Below are 23577 nucleotides of genomic sequence, written 5' to 3'. Positions count from 1 at the left end.
AACAATTTTATTTAAATGTTTTGGGGTTTTTTGAAAATTTCATTTGGGGGGAAATTTTGAAAATTGTTTGTTTCCATTCCCCTTAGGAAGAAAAACATTTTGAAATCATGGAATTTCCTGTGAAAGGGAAATTCCAGTTCCCAGCCAGCTCTAGTTCAGTCAAATTTAGGTTAAGATCTGTCATGTAGCACACTCCTGTCCTAGTAATTACATGTCACTGAAGTTTCTTCAGATACAGGTGAATCCCATTCTTGGAGCGTAGGACGAGCTGCGGTATTTTGATGGGAGGTTTGTCTGGATCAGGTGAAAGTTCGAAGCGGAGCAGAGTCAGGGCCAGAGCCACCTTCATCTCAGTCATGGCGAACTGCTGCCCGATGCAGTTCCTGAGCAGAGAGAAGAGACAATTATTTCATCTCTACACTTACTGAAGCCACTTAATATACTAAGCAGAGCACAAGAGACGGCCACTGAAACGGTTAATGGGATTCACTGCTATTGACTGAGCCCACTTGACCAATTAGCAGCGAGGGCTGGAAAATGGTAATTCCATCCCACAGCAAATTTTGCATTTTTGTCATTTTTTTCATCCCAAATAAGCCTGGAGATGTGACAGCCTGGGGAGCCGACCAGCCTCCAGCCCCCGATTCCCTGGGTAGACTGTGGAGCCGAGAAGCCGGCTAGCAGCTGCCCATTCTTCACCAAGTAGAAAAGAGATGGCAGCTCTTCCGCTGCTTCTACAGCGGAGCTGTAAACACAGCTGTCACCTGGCGTTAAACATCTTCCCCAGCTAATGCCTGCAGCCAAGAAACATAACTCTGATTGGCTGCTTTCCCCACTGCCCCACTTTTTGAGGAAGAGCAGCCAATCAGAACTGCTGCAGGAAGCCGGCAAAGCTCTCCCGTTAGTAGCCAACGTCATTTTCACAAGAGAAGCATAAAAAACCCAGCAGCTCAGGGCTGCTCTCCCCTCTCCCTCCTGTGAATAATGGGGGTGGCTTTTCCTGTCCTCTCCCCCTCCCTGCCACACCCATCCCCGAAAGGGGAGAGGGGACCTTGTTGAATCCTTCCAAGCCTGGGAGAGGAGGCGAAGGAACCCCAGAAGCTGCAGGTTGAGCAGAAGGGAGGCTGGATTGGTTTGGAGGCAGGATAGGTAGGGGGCAGAATTGATTGCTTGTCAGGGGATGGGCTGATGTCAGGGTAGAAGCTACCACAGCAGAAACCCAAATTATCTTAATCAACCTGGGAACAGTGGCAACGCTAATAGTCACATGCACACTAGGGTGGGCAGGGAGCGTTCACACATCAAGACAGACCAAAAATTGAATATAATTTTGGGGGGGAGCTCTCATGATTTTTGAGCCAAGCTCATGGTTGATTTATGATTTTTTTGAATCTTTGGGTTTGGAAACACTGCTGGAATTTCTAACAATATCCGTTATGCTGATGCGTTTCTAGAACAGCATATGAGCTGATACCATGCTAGGCACCACTGAAATGCAGGAACACTGTCCTTACAAACTGGGTGGTGGTTTGAGAGCAAGCAGGATGATGTGTTTTCGCTTGCTGGATTTTCTCCATTTGGATGGGATGGCAGGATAGCACAAAGCCTTTGGTTTCATAGAGTCATAAATTGTAGGCCATAGAACTGCCCCAAAATAATTGCAAGGCAGATCTTTCAGAAAAACATCCAATCTTTATTGAAAAATTGCCAGTGATGGAGAATCCACCAGGACTTTTGGCAAATTGTTCCAATGGATAATTACTCTCACGGGTCAAAATTTACATCTTATTTCCAGTCTGAATTTGTTTAACTTCAGCTTCCAGCTGTTTTATACCGATCTCTGCTAGACTGAAAAGTCCATGATTAAATATTTTTCCCCATTTAGATACTTAAAAATGGTGGTCAATTCACCCTTTCACCTTCTCTTTATTAAGGTAAGTAGACTGAGGTCATAGAATTGTAGGACTGGAAGGGACCTCGAGTGGTCATCTAGTCCAGTCCCCAGCACTTTAGGCAGGATTAAGTATTATCTAGGCCATCCCTGAGAGGTGTTTGTCTAACCTGCTCTTTAAAATCTCCAGTGATGGAGATTCCACAACCTCCCTAGGAAATGTATTCCAAAGCTTAACTACCCTGACAGTTAGGAAGTTTTTCCTAATGTCCAACCTAAACCACCTTTGTTGTGATTTAAGCCCATTGCTTTTTGCCCTATCCTCAGAGATTAATGAGAACAATTTTTCTCCCTCCTTCATGTAATGGCCTTTGATGTACTTGAAAATTGATATCATGACCCTGCTCAGTCTTCTCTTTTCCAGACTACACAAATCCAATTTTTTCAATCTTCTCCTCATAGGTCACGTTTTCTAGACTTTTAATCATTTTTGTTTCTCTTCTCTGGACTTTCTTCAGTTTGTCCACATCTTTCCTGAAATATGGTGCCCAGAACTGGACACAATACTCCAGCTGAGGCCTAGTCAGTGCAAAGTGGAGCAGAAGAATTACTTCCTGTGTCTTGCTTACAACACTCCTGCTAATACATCCCAGAATGATGTTTGCTTTTTTTGCAGCAGTGTTACACTGTTGATTCATATTTAGCCTGTGATCCACTATGACCCCCAGATCCCTTTCTGCAGTATTCTTTCCCAGGGAATCATTTCCCATTTTTGTATGTGTGCAACTGAGGTCCTTGGGTCTCACTGTAAGGCATGTTTTCTTTGTAGCTCTTCTCTGAACTCTCTTCAATTTATCAACATCCTTCTTGAATTGTGGGCACCAGAACTGGACACAGGTTTCGAGCAGCGGTTGCATCAGTGCCACATACCGAGGTCAAATAATCATAGAATATTAGAGCTGGAAGGGAATTCAGGAGGTATCTAGTCCAACCCCCTGCTCAAAGCAGGATTAATCTCAGCTAAATCATCCCAGCCAGGGCTTTGTCAAGGTACACATTAAAAACCTCTAAAGATGGAGATTCCACCACCTCCCTAGGTAACCCATTCCAGTGCTTCACCACCCACCTAGTGAAATTTTTTTCCCTAATATCCAACCTAGACCTCCCCCACTGCAACTTGAGACCATTGCTCCTTGTTCTGTCATCTGCCACCATTGAGAACAGCCTAGCTCCATCCTCCCTGGAACCCCCTTTCAGGTAGTTAAAGGCTGCTATCAAATCCCCCCTCATTCTTCTCTTCTGCAGACTAAACAAGCCTAGTTCCCTCAGCCTCTCCTCATAAGTCATGTGCTCCAGCCCCCTCATCATTTTTGTTGACCTAAATAAGCTCTTTAGGTCTACTCAAGATTCTGCTCTTTGTCCATCCCTAGATCACATTAGCTCTTTTGGCCACAATATCACACTGGGAGCTCATATTCGGCTGATTATCAACCACAACCCCCATATATTTTTCAGAGTCACTGCTTCCCAGATAGAGTCCACCACTCTATAAATATGGCCTACAGTCTTGGTTCCCAGATGTACACATTTACATTTAGCCATATTAAAACTGTATTGTTGGCTTGCATCTGTTTAGTAAGCAATCTAGGGCAATACGACTCAAGTAGTAACATTAATATATAGCAATATATTCTTACCTGTTTGGTCCCCAGTAGTATTAGCTGAGCAATTTACAATCATTAATGGAATTTATCCTCACAATAGGTTCATTTTACAGACTGGGAACAAAGTAGAGTGACTTTCCCAAGGTCCCACAGCACATCAGTGACCAAACCAGGCATTGATCCCAAGTCTCCTGACTGACAGTCTAGTGCCCCAGTCCACCAGACCACACCATCTCTCAATAAACTAATATTGTTTTTTAATAGAGCCCACAATGTGCTAGGCACTTGGCAAGATAAACGACACAGGACAGTCCCTGTCCCCAAAGAGTTGACAATCTAGGGACAAACAAACAAGCAGACAAAGGCCAGGGCAGGACACTAAGAAAAGAATTTTTTATGCCAATAAACAAAGTTGTCTCTAGGTGGCATTATGAAAGTGGGATTTTAAGAGGAATGTAATGGTGGAGAGAGTGCAGATAAGTTCAAGGTCAAACCATGCAGCAGGGACCATGTTGAAGGTTTATGGAGGTATTGTTCTGACATGCTGTGTATTTAAATAGACATAAGCCTAAGCTGTAATGTTTAGATCCAGGTCCAAGAGTTTCCAAAGTCTGGGAATGCTTGGATCTGAAGTTTTGGTTCAGCCTCAATTTTCTATTTAAGAACACACAGCTGAATATCTTGATAACACGTATAAAACGAGGGCACTTCTGATATAGCACATGGCAAAGCAAAAGGTGAAATTCTATTCCTCTTGAAGTCAATGGCAAAACTCAAAGTGACTGCAAGAGAACCAGGATTTCACCCCAAGGTGAGAGTGATTTATCAGTGTCCAGGGAAGATGACTTTATTTAACTAATGCGACTTATAGTATTAAATATACTCCACCTTGGCCCAGCTGAAAAAGGCAGAAAAGCGTAAGTATGGCGTCCCACAGAGTTCTCTGGTGAGAATCTCAAAGGGTCAAAGACCTGTAAAAAATAGTAAAGACACTCAGTAATGGAACTGTTGCTTACATTGTCCACCAAACATAGCTAGTAAGGCCCAGACCCTTGCATAAGCCCACCAAAGTCAGCTAAATGGCTTTATCTTAGTGACATCGGTGAATGTGTACCAGTGCTTTGGGAAGGGAAAATGGACACAATTTATATCAAAATCTGCCTCCATAGCTAACATCTTGTATTGGTATATGGCTCTCAGCTTACAGCAGAGAAATGGCCTCATGCAGATCCATGAGAGATCGACAAACTTCTCAAAATGAAGATGGGTGGGTGTGGCCTGAGATAATATGGAAAGAGTCAGGGAAATGAAAAGTATTATGTCAGCTTTAGGATTTGGCCCAATGGCTGGGTTAACCTGGCTCTCGCTCCACCCTTAATTAAAAATTCACATTTATACGAAGTTTGGTTTTGTCTGGATCTCTCATTAGCCAAAAGTCCTCAGATTTCCCCTAGAAGCTACACTTAACTGGAGTTCTCCTGCCAGAATGAAAATTGTGTCATCTGCATACTTCTAGTAAAAATGCTCATCTACCCAAGCAGAAAGTGCCTGCTTGCTGCTTCGTGATGCACATAGGAACTTCCTGTTGATCCAACAAATGAGTATGCACAAGGAATAGATATCCCAGATCCTAAAATACCTTATGAGTCTCAAGTAGCATCAAAACAGAAATACCTCTGGATCGTGCCAGACTGTGGGGTTTCTGTGAAGACCATAAATATTTAGTGAAACTAGGAAGCCTGTTAGGAATGAGAGAAATAAATCACCATAAGAGAAAAAAAAATGTGTCCTAGACTTTGGTGTTCTAGGTCTGTCCATCTACAATCATGGAATTAGTTACAAATCTCCTTTTTAAGTCCCATTTTCATCTGCCACCCATGTGTTTCCTGAATAACAGACTTCCATCAGGGGACCATCTCATTCTTTATTGGCTAATAAAACAAAAATTGACCCAAAAAATCAGTTCACTAAAGAATTTCTACAGAAGGTGAAAAAAAATCACTGCAGGTAAGTGTCAGGAGAAGGAGAAATGTGTGTGTGGGGGGGGGAAGAGGCACAAGAGTCCTGGTGGACGTCCTCTGTGTCCATATCAGTTCAGGATTTTTCCTCGTGGTATGTTTTCTTCATTTTATATTCTTTTACATCAGTTCGGGATTGGGCCCCCACCCTTTACCTTTGAAGAATGTGGAACAATTTATAGACCATATTGTTAGGAATATTTGCTATTTAATTGTATTGCTGTAGCGCCAAGGAGCCCCAACCATGGACCAGGACCCCATTGGGCTAGGTGTTGTACAAACACAGAACAAAAAGGCAGTCCCTGCCCCAACAGGTGAAGTCAGACAGACTGACAGGGAAGTTCACAGAATACAATATTAGTTGTGTGGATGGGTAAGCTAGGCCATATTTCAGAGCCCTTATGCAGAAACGATCTACAGGTCTTAGACATGCACCTCTCTCTAGGTCCTCGCATCCAGGCTGAGTCAGAGATGATGCCCAGATTCCGGGCCTCAGTGATGGATAACAAGGTGGTCAAGAAAGGAGATAGCAAAGATGGTTTGGGGGAGAAAGAGGAAGAGCTCTGTTTTGTCCAAGCTGAGCTTGAGCTAAAATGGCTAGACAACCACAAGGAAATGTCAGAGACCGACTGGAGTAGAGAGGTAGATCTCTGGGTCGTCCACATGGAGAGGGTAGTTGAATTTTTTTGTGTGGATGTTCTTGATATTCAACCTAAATCATATATCACTCCGTTACTCCTAGTAATAACCCCTGTATCTCTCTAAACAATTCCCCTTCCTTCTTTCAGTTTCTGTATGTAAAATGCTTTTTGAATGAGAGGCAATATACAAGTGAAAGACATAAGCATCTCTGTCATTGATGTACAGGCACCCAACAGCCTAATTAGCTTTTAAAGAGGAGATAGACTAAGCAGACCTTTTGGTAAGGTACGTCCATCAACAAATTTTACAGGTGCACCGAGTTCTCGTAAGACGTGAGGTACTGAAGGGTAAAGACGAAGGGTCTCTTTGATGCACATGGTGGTGTAAGTCATCTTCCCGAAGTCATCCCTGAAAGGAACCAGAGGTGGAGATTGAGGACAACTGACAATGGCTTAAAAAGATATTGCTCATATTTTCTAACAAGATTCACCCTCCGGCAGAGCCATGACCTGGAAAATTGAAAACTAAAGGTGAACATTATAACCAGTAAGTCGAGCAGACTGAAAGCAGATGGGAGTGCACTGGGATAGCCAAGGAGGAAGGGGAGCTGTGGGGAGGCACTGCTTCCCCGAGCCAAGGCGAGGAGGAAGAGTTTCCCTCTGGGAGCTGTGCTTCCTTCCAATTTCCTTTATTTAAAAGGAGCTGAAAAGGGAAGGGTGAATAGAATGGACACTTGGGCAACCCTCTCTACCTCTCCATCTATAATACATAGAGTTCATAAGGCTTCAGGCAAGAAGTTAACATTAGATCATATATTCTGACCTCCTGTATATCACAGACCATTAAATTTCACCCAGATACCCTAGTTGTGCCCAATAACTCAGATCTGACAAGAGTATATCTTCCAAAAACACATAGAATCATAGAAGATGAGGGTTGGAAGGGACTTCAGGAGGTCATCTCGTCCAACCCCCTGCTCAAAGCAGGACCAGCCCCAACTAAATCATCCCAGCCAGGGCTTTGTCAAGGTACACATTAAAAACCTCTAAGGATGGAGATATCGCCACCTCCCTAGGTAACCCATTCCAGTGCTTCACCACCTCCTAGGGAAAAAGTTTTTTGTAATATCCAATCTACACCTCCCCCAGGCAACTGGAGACCATTGCTCCTAGTTCTATCATCTACTACCACTGAGAACAGGCCTAGCTCCATCCTCCCTGGAACCTCCTTTCAGGTAGTTAAAGGCTGCTATCAAATCCCCCTTCATTCTTCTCTTTTGCAGACTAAACAAGCCTAGTTCCCTCAGCCTCTCCTCATAAGTCATGTGCTCCAGCCTCCTCATCATTTTTGTTGCCTTCTGCTGGACTTTCTCCAATTTATCCACATCCTTTCTGTAGTGGGGGGCCCAAAACTGTACACAATATCCCAAATGTGGCCTCACCAGTGCCGGATAGAGGGGAATAATCACTTCCCTCGATCTGCTGGCAATGCTCCTACATATGCAGCCCAATTTGCCATTAGCCTTCTTGGCAATAAAGGCACACTGCTGACTCATATCCAGCTTCTTGTCCACTGTAACCCCCAGTCCTTTTCTGCAGAAAAAGACCAACCTTGATGTGAAGACATCAAGAGATGGAGACTCCACTACTTCCTCTCATTCTTTGTTTCAATGGTCAATCACCCTCGCTTTTAAAAATGTGCTCCCAGCTATTGGCTCTTGTTACGTCTTTCCCCTCTAGATTAACGACCTCTCTAGTACCTGGTGTTTTCAAGACACTGTAATCAAGTCATCTTTCAATCTCCTTTTTGAGAAGTTAAACAGATTGAGCTATTTAAGTCTCTCATTGTAAGTCATTTTCTCCCGCCCCTGAAGTGTATCTGTGTCTCTTTTCAACAGCCTTTTAAAAATGTGGACCCCAGAACTGGATGCAGCATTCCAGCATCTGTCTCGCCAATGCTCTATGCAGAGATGGGACAGGTGTGTCATGTCAAGCTGCAAACTCCATTCTGTTTTGGGAGCGACATTTTGATTGTAAACTTCCACATGCCCTCTGGCATGCGCTGGGGCCTCCACCTTCAGCTGGGCCATCTGGGAGATGTTGGGAGAAATCCTTACACCTAGCACAGAGGCTCAAAATGGGAAACCTTCAAGAACCATCAGCCTTGATGGTTCTCCGTTCAACTGGGTCCAGCCCAGAACAAAAGGCTGCCTGCTGGCCAGAACAAGCTTTCCCAGTTGGGAACTGGGTGATGTGGGGACGGGGAGAGAGACAACTGGAGTTAAGCAACTGATCACCTGATAGGGGTTTTGAAGTTATTTCTGAGGTCACTTGAAAGGAAAATAAGTTCTCACCATTGAATAGTTTCCTGGCTTCCCAGAATCTCCTTGATCTCTTCCCTGCATCTTTGCTGGTGCTCTGGGTGCAGGGCCATGCAGTACAAGAGCCAGGAGATTCCACTGGCCGTAGTATCGTGACCCTCAAACATAAACGTGTCCACCTCAGCACGTAGGTCTTTATCAGATAATCCAGCTCCGTTCTCATCCTGCCAACACAAGGCTTCTATCAGGGTTTCATGGGTCTTCCCAGGAAACACATGAGGTTTCCTGCTGCTCAGAACTTAAGTAGGACACGTGTTAGAAAAGAAACCCTGAAGCATTAATCGTTGTGCAACGTAAGGAACCCCGCACATGCAATGAACTCTGTGACACAGCAAGGCATAACTACAGTCCCTGCTCTTTCTAGAATATAGGTACTGCTTCCTGTTTGCACAACTGGAGAACAAAAAGCCTCTGGGAAGGGTAGAGAGTAGTAAAAAGGAAGTTGGGACATACTTTTTCCCCTCCCCCGTCCTAATCCATGGGAATGGTGTGATGGACCAAGGGAAACCACTGTGACATCCCTTCTAAGGGATGCAATGTGACTCACTATCCCCACACACAGTGCAGCAGCAGAAGGAAACTTCTATCTCCTGCTGGAGCTTCCCCAGCATGGAACAACACTACGCCAACCTAACACAAAGCTGTGCTTAAATGGCATGCTACGGACCTGCACAATCACATTGCCCCCAGTTATTGCTCAGTTAAAACGATCATTTCTATAAAATGCTTTCCATCTACAGGAATCGGTTTATGGCTTGCAGCTGACTGTACTTTATGAAAATGGGATCAGGTGTCGTTTATACCCAAGCTGTGACATCACATGAACAAGGCTACTGCGTTTGGGTGGCTTTAGCTACGCATTCAGGACTTTGTATATTGCAAATCTCTGCAGCCACAGAGTTGGGGCAGAATCCATCCCTCATGTCAAAACTATGCTTCTGCACATTGATGAATCTGGCTAATCAATTTTAACCTTATCCCTGAAGGAAATATATTGAACAGAAGCTGCTGTCAGCAATGCCCAGGTCTCTTTCATTACTTCTACTTGAAATATTCGCATCCTTGGCTTTGATCAGTTCTGGCAACTCTCACTTTAGCATACAGAAGAATATCCAGAAAGTCGAGGTGGCGCCTCTTCTGGACCTTTTCAAGCTCTCGCTCATCTTTGAGAGATTCCTTTCTTTCTCTGATCACATTATCTGCAGCAGGAAAACGTTAAAATAATTATATCCTATTGGGAGCAATGTGTGTGCTGTGATTTCCTAGAACCCCGGGGATCCCAAAATACACTGGAACAAGAATTCTTTGCTTCCCATAATTTCGGAAATGAGACGGATCACTCTGCATGACTTCTGGGAGACTTAAAGAATCTGGGCCAAAGCAGAACTGCCTGAACTATTTATTTCTCATAACATTCATTAAAATTTTAGCCCTTTCTCTGGCAAGCGAATTGTCGATGACAATTCCTGTGAATATCTTAATTAGTCATAAGCACAGACAGTTTTGCCAAGGAATTCTCAGATTACTGGATGTTTGGAAATTTGGGACATTTCTAGATTCACAAATATTTTCATGAGTGCCAAATAGTTGTCCATATACTTTGAATAATAGGAAGTCATTAAATAGTGAAGAAAACATGGTGTTCTTAACAAAAAAAATATTCATAAATTAGAAGGGTTTTTTTGTGTGTGTGCTAAGCTATTCAGCCATCCGCACTGGGTAAGAGCTCCTAAGTGAACACAACAGATGGTTCTCCAGATCCTGCATTCAAAGTTTATTTCTTGGTTAATTAAGGGAAATTTCCAGCACTCCTCAGGCAAAATTCCTGTTGACTTCAGTGAACTTTTGGGTTTCTTAAAGACTGAGTAAGATCTATAAGATCTAAGACTTGTCTGTAGTTACAGCATTTCACCGATGCAGCTGTGCTGTTGTATTGCTTAGTGAAGATGCTACATATGCCAATGGAAGAGCTTCTCCCATCGGAGTAGGTAGTCTATCCCCCCAAGAAGTGGTAGCTATGTCAACAGAAGAAACCCCTCCCATCGACAAAGTGCTGTCTACACTGGTGGTTAGGTCAGTATAACTACCTCACTCAGGGGTCTGAGGATTTTCCACACCCTTGAGTGATGTAGTTATACCAACATATGTTTGTAGTGTAGACCAGGGCTTAGCCTGGAGCCTTAACACAAATCCTTAAAGAGAGGTGAGAAGAGGATACTGGGAAATACCTGTAACGTAATGTGCTAATCTGCAGGCCTTGCGGAATCGACGCCCTCGAGAGCTCAGCCAGTAAATGAGATTATTGTGATGCAGAGGTGTCTGTAATCTGAGATGTACCATCAAGCTGAGGTCCATGACCGCTTGGATGTATGAACTGTCACTACAGAGACAGAGTCAAGGGAGAGATGGATAAAGACCGGGCAGCGAGTTGGAGTGGATGGGGAGAGAAATTGCAAAGATTTCAGAAATGCTGATTTTAGCGGTGAGTGCGTGGTTAGCGCCAGAGCAAGCTCAACCAGCATTACAGCAACGTGAACAGGCGGTAACGCAGTAAACTGGCTGAGAGAATGGACTTTTCCTTCCAAAACCTTCCGGCCTGCCTGCACAAGGCAAAGCAGTGTTCCCAGGGAATCTCTTGAATGTTTGTAGTTGAATGTCTTGAGCATGCAGCCCCAACCTAAGCAACTGATAAGCCATGTGCCCAGTTCAATGAGGTGTCAAGTGCCCTCAGCTTGCATTTATTTGAATGAGGAGTGAGAGACACCCAGTGCCTTCCCGGTTCAGGCTTTTGGGCTGTGATATTGAGGAACCAAAAGTTACTAGCCACATGAAAAATTAGGCCTGGTTTTGTTTCCATTGAACTCCATAGCGCCCTTCCCACTGACTTCAACAGACCAAGATATCAGACTCATTATGATTGTACCTATTCTTAGATCTAAATAGCTGTATAAAGCCGTTGACTATATATAAAACAGCTTTCTTGGTTTGCCTTGAAATGATGCCCTTTGTCTCAGCTAAAGAACAACAACAAATCTCACTTTCTTTATCACCCCCATCAAACAACACCTAACGCTCATAAAGATCAGTTGATGGCATCAATACTTTAATAGCGTCTGCATTTAAAAGGCACCCACACTTTTAGGTCCTGAGGCAGGCTGTAAGAGCTGGTGAAGTGGTTCCCTAACCAACACCCCCCGATCTCAATATTCCCCTGCTTTCGGGACATGAAGATCAATCAGCTAACGCACCCGCTACTTCTATCACATCTGCCCAGGTCCCAATTCAGACGCAACTGCACTGCACTGAATTTAAAGTCATATAAGGCCAACAGGAACATTTAATCAGGATTTGACATCGCTCGGTACTGACCTGTCCATCTGGCAGTTGCTCTCATAACCAAAGGCACATTTCATGATGCTGTCGAGCGTCATCAAGCTGATGTGTTGAAAGAGTTCCACTGACTTATCCTGTGTGATCAGTTGTTCCCATTTATCCTATTGGAGGAGACAGAGATGAGAAGGGAGACATCTTCACAGGAGTACAGAATCCTGGTTACTGCCATTTGGCTGGGCCTGGTCCACCTCCCACTGCAGACAATGGAAAATGTCCCGTTGACCTCAGTGGGATTGAAGGAAGCTGTCGGGTTTCTCCCAGGAAATTAGAAGAGGTTCTGGAGGTAAAACTATGAGTTACTTGTCATGGCTAAAGGAGTAGATGGGGCAGGTCACATTTAAACGAGCTCTCAGTCAGAGTAACATCCGGAATCATCATTTTCTGTATCTTTGTTCAGCACTCGGCACAATGGGGCCACAACCTGCTTGTCTTCCAAGTGTCATCAAAATACAAGAGTTAAGCAATAATAATACTAGCAGTACATAAATGGACCTTCTGTCTCAAGCCACTAAGCTTGTATCAAAGATTGAATAAGGGAGCAGCTGCGGGATGGGCCAGTCCCCTTCTGGGGTTCCCCCACTCTGCGAGGAGCCAACTAAATCTTACTCCATTTTCACTCAGGGAAAGTGTTGCAAGTTACTGTGGGGCAGACTGTGACCAAGCCCTGCATGGGCAAATAAACTGGGGAGGGGCCCGGAGCCCTCTCCCCTTCTTGTCCGCCTGCACGGGCATCAGCCACGATGTGACTGGTGAATGCAGGGTCGGCTTGCTCCTACGCTTTGATCCCGTGCCCATAAAAACGAATGGCAAACCTCCCCTTGACTTCAGCGGGCCTAGACTCAGGCCCCCTGGCTGCCTTAAAGGGTGTGAGGAGAAGAGAGCTGATGATGTAGCCATGGTGCAGACAGGGGAGTAAGCTGCACTCTGTTCAAGACGGAGAAGCTGCCCCACAGGAATATGCTACCCAGGGGGGCACCAGGAGGGTCTGGGGCTGTGTACAGCCCATTTGCACCCCCTTCAGCCTGCCCCAGGCACGCTATCTCTGTGTAGATGGGCACCTTTTCATGGCCCCCCCCCCCCCCGAGACCCTCATCTTGGCAATTTTGAAGTTCTAATCGATGGCTTTTCACGTTCGGGGATGTTGAGCTCGTGAGCAGGTGCCTGGGATCGTTAACGGTCGAGCCAGTTTCACGGACAGTTTGAGGTGAAGCCCTCAGCGACGTGGGAGGCTGAGAGACAACATTTAGCAGGGCTCACTGAGTGGCAGGTCACCACAGGTCACTGCGTGGAGCTGGGCAGTGGGTTAGCCACGGCTCTCTTCTGCTCACCGTCCTATGCTGCTGCGGCTCTGGGAGCTGTGACCCAGCACGCACCAGGAAGAACATTCTGAATGGTTTTAAATCATTCTAAATGACTAGCTAAATGCTCTTAAACGAGGAAGGAGTTACTAGGAGGCTCGAACCCATGAGAGTACCAACGGCAGTTCCTACCAGCAACACTCGGACAGTACCCGCCATCACGGTCACGTAAGATTTCAAAATATCATAGTGAAACCCTGGTGTCAGCAGCTTTCGATGCTGGAACCACTTTGGCCCATTTAAGATCAACAATCCTTGCCCTAGGGAGGGAGCACAGTGAAAAAGAGCTTGTTAGATCACTTCCTATTAAGCAACGGTTCGTTTCAGGTAGCAGGATTACAATCCAGCTGTAATATGAACAAATACTGCTCAGTTCTTTCCAGTGTACTCATTAGGAGGATGAGAGTTTTTCTTTAGAACATAAGAACATTCATACTGGGTCAGACAAATGCTCCACGTAGCCCAGTATCCTGTCTTCCAACAGTGGCCAATGCCAAGTGCTTCAGAGGCTATGAACAGAACAGGGCAATTATTCAGTGATCCATCCCATCATCTACTCCCACCTTCTGGCAGTCAGAGGCAAGGGACACCCAGAACAAGGGGTTGCATCCGTGACCATCTTGGCTAATAGTCATTGATGGACCTATGATCCATGAACTTATCTAAGTCTTTTATGAATCCAGTTAGACTTTTGGCCTTCACAACATCCCCTGGCAACGAGTTCCACAGGTTGACTGTGTGTTGTCTGAAAAAATACTTCTTTTGCTGAGTGACACCTTTAAAAGTTCTTGATTACACTTAGAGCTTTAAGGAAAAACATTTCTCCTACTCCCCTTCCCCTGGTGAGAAATTTCAAATGAAAAGTATTTGTTTTGAATTTTTCTAGTCAACAATTTTCAGTTTTTCTGAGGGAAGTTTGGAAACAGAACAAAAAATTCATTTTGAATAAACCTTTTTTAAATTAATTGAAACTTTCAGTTTGTTTAGACTTAAAATGTTATTCTGTTTAAGCTAAAACAACTGAAACAAAATCACATTTTAAGTCAAAACAACACATTTTTCATTGAGAAATTTCCTGCTCAAAACAGAAAATTTTTGTCAGAATTGATATTTTTCCGTGCATATTTCAGTTTCAAGAAAACCATTTTTTAAGGTGAAAATCTTTACAAAAAAGTGTAACCAGATCTCATTTCAATCCAAGTCAGGAAATTCAAAATTAAGGCTGAAAGTTGATCTGATACTTGTTTACATTTCTCATGTTTTACCACATTGCTTCATGTATAAAATATTGTATCTAATGTGCTCTGAAACCTCTGAAATATCTAGTTACAATGATGACACTGAATCATAGAAGATGAGGGTTAGAAGGGACCTCAGGAGGTATCTAGTCCAACCCCCTGCTCAAAGCAGGACCAACCCCAACTAAATCATCCCAGCCAGGGCTTTGTCAAGCTGCACCTTAAAAACCTCTAAGAATGGCGATTCCACCACCTTCCTAGGTAACCCATTCCAGTGCTTCACCCCCCTACTAGGGAAAACGTTTTTCCTAATATCCAACCTAAACCTCCCCCAATGCAACTTGAGACCATTGCTCCTAGTTCTGTCATCTGCCACCACTGAGAACAGCCTAGCTCCATCCTCCCTGGAACCCCCTTTCAGGTAGTTAAAGGTTGCTATCAAATCCCCCTTCATTCTTCGCTTCTGCAGGCTAAACAAGCCCAGTTCTCTCAGCCTTTCCTCATAAGTCATGTGTCCCAGCCCCCTAATCATTTTTGTTGTCCTCCGCTGGACTCTTTCCAATTTGTCCACATCCTTTCTGTAGTGGGGGTTCCAAAACTGGACACAGTACTCCAAATGTGGCCTCACCAGTGCCGAATAGAGGGGAATAATCATTTCCCTCAATCTACTGGCAATGCTCTTATTAATGCAGCCCAACGTGCTGTTAGCCTTCTTGGAAATAAGGGCACACTGCTGACTCATATCCAGCTTCTTATCCACTGTAACTCCCCAGGTCCTTTTCTGCCGACCTGCTGCCTAGCCAGTCGATCCCCCGTCTGTAGCAGTGCAGACATGAATTAAGCTCCATCCCTTAAGCAGCATATCTCAAGGCAAACTCTGATTTCCCCACTTTCCTGCATTTCATTCACACCTTTCCAGTTACTGTCAGTCTTCGTTGTGAGTTAACTATTAAATATTATTGCTCTGTATTTATGCAGCACAGCAAAGGGTGCTGCTTCCCTCATGAATATCGCTAGCCAGATTGATACATGAGGTGAATGAGAATGAAATATGATAGTACAAACCAATCCAGGGAATCAGGAAACTGTGAGTCACAAGAGGCTTAGGATCTGTGGAATTCAGTGGAAAAGAGAAATATATAATTAGGGCGAAATGATACAGTAAATGAATAAGGTGCTACTCAGGGTGAGGAAAGCTATCAAAATCTGGTCCTATGTTAATCAAACAATTATTAGAATTACTTTTGGACCTTAGTCATGCTCTCATTAATAGCAAAATCTGTATTGGGAAGGACAATCTCCATACAGGAAAAAATGGTACACTTTATATTAAGCTTCCATTCATAGTTTCTAAAATGTTAGTAAATAATTGACAGACATTGTAAGCATGTAACGGAGATGAGTAATATGTGTTGTTATAGGGGGTTACAGACACATCCGAAAAGGACACAATAGATGGCTGTAAGCAACCTATTGACCTCTTGGACTTCTCTGTAACAATTGACAGGCCATTTACTAAAACAGCAATTCTTTCTAATAATTGACCGTTTATAAACTATTTATAAATGCAACCTAAGTAAAAAATGTGACTGCAGTTCTCTATGTTTAGAGCATGCTTTTCTCATTTGTTCATCCGTCTGTCCAGATTCATTCTTACCACCATGGTATCAGAGCACTGGGAAATGACCAAATCGGTTTTGTTTTGTTTAAAGACACTTCCAATAAATACATCACCTCCTAGGCTGGGTTTTCCAGCTTGTGCCTGATCAGACTCGTTCTTTTCTTAGGGTTATTGACTCATTAACCATTGATTCTCATTATGTGTAGAAAGCTTTGGAAGATGTAATATACACTTGTTAATTCAGGGCTTGTCTTCGATGTAGAGCTAACTCGAGTTTTAACTTGTGTGTTGCCACTAACTCAAGTTCCACCTGCATTGAAAAAAACGTAAATCGAGTGTGGGTGTGCTTTTAGCTGAGGAGGTTGGCCCATCGGGGGAGTGACGGCAGCTCGAGTACAACCTGTCGTTTTCCAGGGATATGCAGTGAGGCAACGTTTCTGGAGTGTGAGCAATACAGATTGAAATGGACATTCAGATTGGTCTAACTTTTTTAGAAGGTCTGCTTTTTTCCACCCACAAAGTTGCAGGCATAAATAATTGCAAGCCTTGTATATCAGGAGCCAGAACCTACTTAGCTGGGGTAAATCACATTAACTGCTTAGATTTCATCACAGATTAACTGTGCTTCAGATGGAGAGTAATCATTTTCTGTGTGTGCGCTGAAACCAGTTGAGCAAAGAACTTTTTCTTCTACATCACAAAATACTCTGATTTCATTCTGTAAACAATGGAATTTTCTTTGAATACAAGTTTTCCACTTCACCCCTAAGTATATACCTATTTCTGAGACGTCTGCTTTACTAACAATAGCATTCAGTGTAATATGGAATGATATTGTGATCACCCAGATATAAGATGTGTTGTATTTTTAGACTCAACAGAGGAGATAGACACAGAGGGAGCTGCTAGAATCACTGCTGTGTGCTGTGCTTGCTTTATTCTTCTAGCTGAAAACCTGAAACTAACAGGGAAGTGAGGCATGGCACTGGGCAGGCAGGAGTGCTCAGACGTTTAGAGGGACTTGGCATCACAAGATGCAGTGTCTTTACCTCCTCTGCTGAACACAGCCTTAGCATATTCAGGGTGGTTGATGCATAAGAGTCCCAAGAAACCACCAAACCACCAGGGGTGACAGCGTGGGTATTGTTCTGCCCAGGACACTGTGTTGTCTAGTTCATCCTCTTGTCGAAGCTGCGTTGTAAATGAAAGGTACATGTAGTTCACAACAGATATTTAGCAGCAGCACTAACTGAATGGGGAACAGTCAGGGGAGTTGATTAGTCAGATACCAAGCTGAGGACCCTTAACTCTGCCTCTCATTACATTTCCTCACCCCAGCCCCACAGAACACCTGGTCGAGTCGGCCCTGGGCCTTTGATCTTCCCATCTGAGTTCTTCATGTAGCATATCTAGAACCTAGTTCAAATGAGCATTCAGGGCCAGATACTCAGCTGATAGAAATTGACTTGGCTTTATTGAAGGCAATGGAACCATGTCCATTGACACCAGCACCTGGGATTTAAGCTCAAACCTAGTTGTGACTGACCACTCACGTGAGGGTGGTCTAGGTTTTCCTCTTGTTGCAGCCCCATTGTTAGTTAAAGGTAGCTATAGTCTGAGACAGATATTTAGCAGCATGCTCAGAATGGGGAACAGCAGGGGATGTGATTAGTCAGATGAGACAATCCTAGGCAGGAGTGCATGGCTGCATTTTTGTAAAGCTGTCATGGCACAGACTTATCAAGTCACTCGAAGTGCAGAGATTCCCCCACTCCCCCCATTCATCAGAAAGGCCAGTAGAGATGGATGAATATGGACAAAAAGGCCAGGGGGAACCATAAGAACTACCCCACACAGTTCCGTGTTGGTAAGGAATCCTTCCTTCTACCTGTCCCCCTTCCAAACCGAGAACTCTTTGTCCCGATGGTTCTCCCACTCTTAAACTGGGCTGTATGTTACCACACCCTGTGGATCAACCACCCTTAACCCAGCAGGCCCCCGTGGTTTTGGCAACTACAATTCTTCCCTTCGAGAGCTAGTGCCCAGACAGCCTTCTTAAACCAAAGTACATGCCACTCTTCTGCTGAAGCTGGGCAGGAGCTCTGTCCCACGGCAAGTGATTTCGGCTCTAGTGATCACTTAACCAAAAAAAAGACTCCTAAGGGAGCCTTAATTAGCTCTATTTATGAACAGTGGGCAGGGGAGGTTAAACCATGCCTGGGGGGCTTTTAGGCACAGCCCGCACTGCTAAGCAAGAATACCTGTCCCCACCCTCTAAGCCCAGTTCTACTGCCCTTTATTCACACAATAACGAGAACATTTCATTACCCCTGCATTTAACACTAGAGTGATCTGTAACCCAGCACCAGCCAAAGGGATCCTATGGGCAAAGCTGTACCACCATGCTGAGCACCTAAGCAGGATGGGTGTGCTCATGCAAATACAGCCTGGCCCTGTTACCTGTTTCCCTCTCCCGGGCACCGTGGCAGGGCTGGGAAGGGGGTTCATTCAGATCCTGCTTACATATAGTTTAATTTTAACAGCAGGAATAACATAACATAGCGAGGATTTTAAAACAACAAACTGTCTAGGTGCATGTCTATCCTATCTTACGGCTCACCATCCTGTGATGGAAGCTTTAACTTCCACAGACATCCCCAGCTCAGGCATTGTCTATCAGCTGCCCCAGAAGTATTTACGGGAAGGTGTCTTATCCACAGTCATTGTTTTGCCTTCCTGTTTGTTTCTCAAAACAGCTTGATCGGATATTCTGATGTTCCCAATGCACCAGTGAGAAACTTCTCAGATGTGCCTTTTCCTGCCTTTTCTAGAACTCCTGGAGATTTTTCAGATAAACCTCATCTGAAGCAACCCAGCACAAGCTGTTGCTGTTCTTGTGGCAGCAAGAGCTGGGAGAATTTTCGAAACATTGCCTGACCCCTCTCTTTGGTTCTGAGCCCTGTGCTGGTATCTCAAAAGAGAGTGAAAATCTCTCTGCAGCCGGCAGGGCATGCATGCCGAATCTGAAATGGCCTTTAAATAGGAGAAAACAAGTGACAGCCTTAACCATTGAGAGCCTGCGAGCATAGTGACAACTAACTCATGCTAGTGGGAGGGTAGAGGAAAGTAAAGCGATGTCTTACTTATGTGAACAAGGAAACCAAGCGCCACTGGTCTAATGGTTGAGGGAGTACGGTCCCAATTCCCACCTTTACATCCCCGCCCCATACATACACCGTCCCCTCACCCACCCACACAGAATACAGTCCTAATTGTTACTTTACCATTTTAATGTGGCCATACAGCCAGTGGGCGGGAGGTCCTGGAAAATGTTTAAAGACTTTGAGCAGCTTCTGCTTCCTCCAGAACAGCTCGATTGCTTTCAGAACCACACAGGTGAGACCCACCACCGCAGCCAGGGGAAAAACCTGGGAGACATCTCCGTTCCGCCAGGTCCAGGAAAGGTTCATGACTGTCTCCCGCACAGATTTCATGCTGCTGCCCTCGCTGAGTGACAGGCACTGTATGAAAAAGCTTCAATCCCTTCACTTCCTGCTGCACTTGTATTTACTTTATACACAGGGTCAAACACATTCTTATTATACCTGACTGCAAAGATTGGACTCTCAGCTGCTTTTCAAATGGATTCCAAGCACCGTTCCAAATAGGAACAACCGGGGTGAATTTTGCTGAAGGAAGTTCTAGAAGGCATTGACCACGTCTTGGGAAGCCAGGCTGTCTCTGACACTAATTCAGTGGTTCTCAACCTTTCCAGGCTACTTGACCCCTTTCAGGAGCCTGATTTATCCCATGTATCATAAGTTTCACCTCACTTAAAAACTTGCTTACAAAACTGCACATAAAAATACAAAACGGTCACACTGAAATACAAAACTATCACTGAAAAAGCGCTTACTTTCTCAATTTTACCATATAATTATAAAATAAATCCATTGGAATATAAATATTGTACATACATTTCAGTGGATAGGATACAGAACAGTATAAATAAGTCATTGTCTGTATGAAATTTTAGTTTGTACTGACTTCGCTAGTGCTTTTTATGTAGCCTGTTGTAAAACTAGGCAAATATCTAGATGAGTTGATGTATTCCCTGAAAGACCTCTGCATACCCCCAATGGTACGCTTACCCCTTCTTGAGAACCACTGCTCTAATTCATACAGAAGAGGCTGGATAATTGTATAACCAATAAAGCTCTGCTTATGTAAGAAGGTGGGGTAAGAGTAATCATTTCTCTCTGCCTGAGGGGCATAAATAGATAACCTACAAGTGAAAGAAAATTCCCCTTGTCCTCAGACAGTTCTGCAAGGCATAGTAAATCCCGTATGCAAAGTTGTTGCAGCTGTATTGGTCTGAGGATTTTTAGTGTTTAGCAAACTTAGAGAGTATGGAGTGAATAAAGACACTGGATTTACAGTTTATAACAATAATCTGTAACCCACTAAATCCCCAGAGTTTTTACCCCCTATAAATGGAGAGGCATTAAAGGGCCAGTTCACTTTGGATGGTCCCTTGAGATAGTGTTGTCTCCTTATGCTAAACAATCTGTTCCACCTTGTATTTAGCCGTGTGTACATTTCCCACACCTGAAGAAGAGCTCTGTGTAAGCTCCAAAGCCTGCCTCTCAAACAAACAGAAGTTGGTCCAATAAAAGAGATGACCTCACCCACTGTTTCTCTGTAGTAAATCCAATAACCAAGATCCACCATTGGAGCTATGCTGATTTAGACCAGCAGACAATTTGGACCGGTGCTCTTACTTTGTTAGAAGCAAGACCCCATGCAGCAAGGTAGATCTGGATTCAGAAACAGTCCGGAGAAATTCAACCAGGAAATTCGGTGGCAGCTTCAATTAAATTAAAAAATGGAAGTTCTTAATTACCTGAATATCAAAGTGATTGAGCCAGCATTGAATGATCCAGTAAAAACCATTCTCCCCTGTCTTATGTTCACATTATAAGAGATTTATTTTATTTTGCCCCCAGGCTGGGGGAGGCAGGAAGTTGTGGCACGTGGCTGGGTTTTGGCCCCTGGGAACAGTAAAATGAAATGAGCTGGTAAAGGCAGTTTGTCATGAACTGGAGCAGATTTACTAAATGGCAGAATTATTACCAGCCTCGGTGAGTTCAGCTTTAAAAATCAGGTGCCAGGCAGGGCAGATTAGGAGACTCTCAGGTCAGCAGCTCATCTAGCCTGCCATCCTCTAGGTAGCCCCTGCCAGGCTGGGAGCTTGAGAGGGGCCGCTCTCACACACAGCAGGAGAGGCATAAACTGGGACTGCCTCAGAGACTGTCTTGCTTTGGCTGTGCTGGAGGGAGGGAGACACCCAGCCTGTGGCAGGTGGACAACCCTGACTGGCAGCATTGCTGGGATGACCAACGCAGGCCCCTGAGGAGGCTTGGGAGATTGAGTTACTGGGGGGCAGTGCCGTCCCTAGGGTACGGCGAATTGGGGTGACCACCCTGGGCCCTGTGCTTTGGGGGGCCCCGTGCAGAGGTGGCTCTGCCCCTCACCCGCCACCTGCTCCACCACTGCTCTCTGTCCCAGGCTTCAGCCCGTCCTGCAGCCCAGCTCCGATCCTCCCAGCAGTTGGGGCTTGCCTGGGCTTAATCCCCAGGCATTTTGGGGGTCCCAGGAAACTCCTCCTTCTCCTCCTCCCCTCCTGAACGTGGCAGCGAGAGGCGATGGAGCTGTGCGGGGCGAGGAGGGGATCACCACTGGGCAGCGCAGCCTACCAATCTGGGGAGAGGGGAAATAGCTGCCCCCCTCTGCTCTCTGCGCGGGGCCGGGGGAGCCAAGGCCACCACCAGCTGAGTTATTGCTGGGAGCAGCAGCCACAGGAGGGGGAGAGGCGCTGAGGGTCCGGGGAAACGCTCAGCGCCGGCCGGTGCTTCTTTGCCTCCCGGTGACATGGGGGAGCATCAGGGCTGCAGCTGCCCCACTGCCCCCAGCAGTGGCGTTGCCTCCTGGTGGAGTCACCGCCTCCCCCCAACTTCTCCCGCCCATGCCTCGCACCTCTTCATGGCAGGGGGGGATCTCAGCGGAGGGGGCAAAGCCACCAGGTTAAGGGGGGGCCCACACAGTGTGATTTGCCCCAGGCCCCACACCCCCCTAGGCATGGCCCTGCTGTGGGAGGGGAGAAAATGGAGATCCTGAGGGGGAGAGGGAGCCATTTTGACTCTCTTGGTCACAGGGCCTGAGGCTGACCCAGAGCCCCCCCACTCCACAAGAGAGGCCGAGCCCCCAGAGAGAGATGCCAGCCCTGCACCTCGAGCTCCAGCCCCGCTGCCCTGACGAGGCTGTGGGGGACGTTGGGGAGAGGAGGGAGCTTTTACTGTTATCTCCATGTAGACCCTGCGGTCGGATGCCCCAGAGACTAGGCTGCTCGCCATTGACCGCTGTTGGTGAGCAGGGGGAGGAGCACCCCGCAGCTGCTGAGAAGACACTCGGTAGGCACGGGAGCTCTCTCCCAGCATCTCTTGGTGAGCCAAGGGAAATGACTGGATGGGCCAGGCCTCACTTGCGTTTCCCATCTGTGACAGTTTGGGGACCTGTGGGCGAAATTCAGTTACATTTTAAATTTCGGGGTAATCAAATGCTACTATCTCTGTTAGTAACATGAGGGCAGGAGAACGGCACCAACTAAGCCTGCAGTTAGGGGTCACCCTAACCAGGACAGAAGTCTGGCAAAGTTGGGTAGTGGTGCTGAGAGAAGGTTGGGTAGTGGTGCTGAGAGAAGGACCTTATGGTGGCAATGCTATGGCTGGCGGTAAGGACCCTGTCTAGGTCTGATGTCATAGAGCCATCTCTGATGAGCTGGTGGTTATGTGGCTTTCATAAAGAAGAGATGGCTTTGTGGACACAGAGGTGTTGCTGAGGCAGCTCAGCTGTGGAACTTGGTCCCTTCTATCTAGCAATCAGAGTGGTAATCAGTTCAGCTGGACGAAGCGGTAGAGCCCCTGGAGCAGATCAGGCAGTACTTTCCTGTGGGGCTGGAGATGGACCTGTCTGACCTCTGCTAACCCTGGACAACAAACTGTGAGTAGGGTGCAATGGAAGAGGGAAAGGTGCTACTGGAGAAATGTATTTATTGGACATGCATGCAGTCAGATAATTGAATTTAAGACCCATTGCCAAGACACTTGGGGGTGAGGGAGGGTGTCTTATTTAATAGTTATATACAGTTGCTGTTGATTTATTGTCACTTGTTTCCCAAATGTATTCTGTGTCCCCTTTTCCCCCTTATTAAATTTGTCTTTGTTTTGTGCAACGCACTCTGTGCTTGTGAGGAGAAGCATTGCCTGTCAAGGGATGGGGAGGGTGTTAGGTTTCTGGGTGAAGGTGTGGGCCA

The 23577-nt window shown here is 45.5% G+C and overlaps 1 protein-coding gene across 1 annotated transcript; it reads right to left on the bottom strand.

Moving 5' to 3' along the window:
- Window positions 1-214: 214 nt before the first annotated feature.
- LOC137145051 (cytochrome P450 4B1-like) lies at window positions 215-19699 on the bottom strand. Its single transcript, XM_067535613.1, has 12 exons — window positions 19490-19699; window positions 17255-17396; window positions 15650-15694; window positions 13479-13606; window positions 11965-12089; window positions 10824-10975; window positions 9688-9794; window positions 8569-8759; window positions 6481-6623; window positions 5230-5285; window positions 4444-4526; window positions 215-383 (listed from the first exon to the last, which is right to left on the bottom strand). Exons 1-12 carry the CDS (start codon window positions 19697-19699, stop codon window positions 215-217), a joined length of 1551 nt encoding a protein of 516 aa, XP_067391714.1.
- Between the last annotated feature and the right edge of the window lie 3878 nt (window positions 19700-23577).

The sequence above is a fragment of the Emydura macquarii genome, unplaced genomic scaffold (genome assembly GCF_026122565.2).
Source record: "Emydura macquarii macquarii isolate MOO-44397 ecotype Brisbane River unplaced genomic scaffold, CSIRO-AGI_Emac_v2 contig_3506, whole genome shotgun sequence".
In the NCBI taxonomy this organism is placed as follows: domain Eukaryota; kingdom Metazoa; phylum Chordata; order Testudines; family Chelidae; genus Emydura; species Emydura macquarii.
Note: the sequence above shows the minus strand (reverse complement) of the source record. Positions and strands in the feature narration are given on the sequence as shown.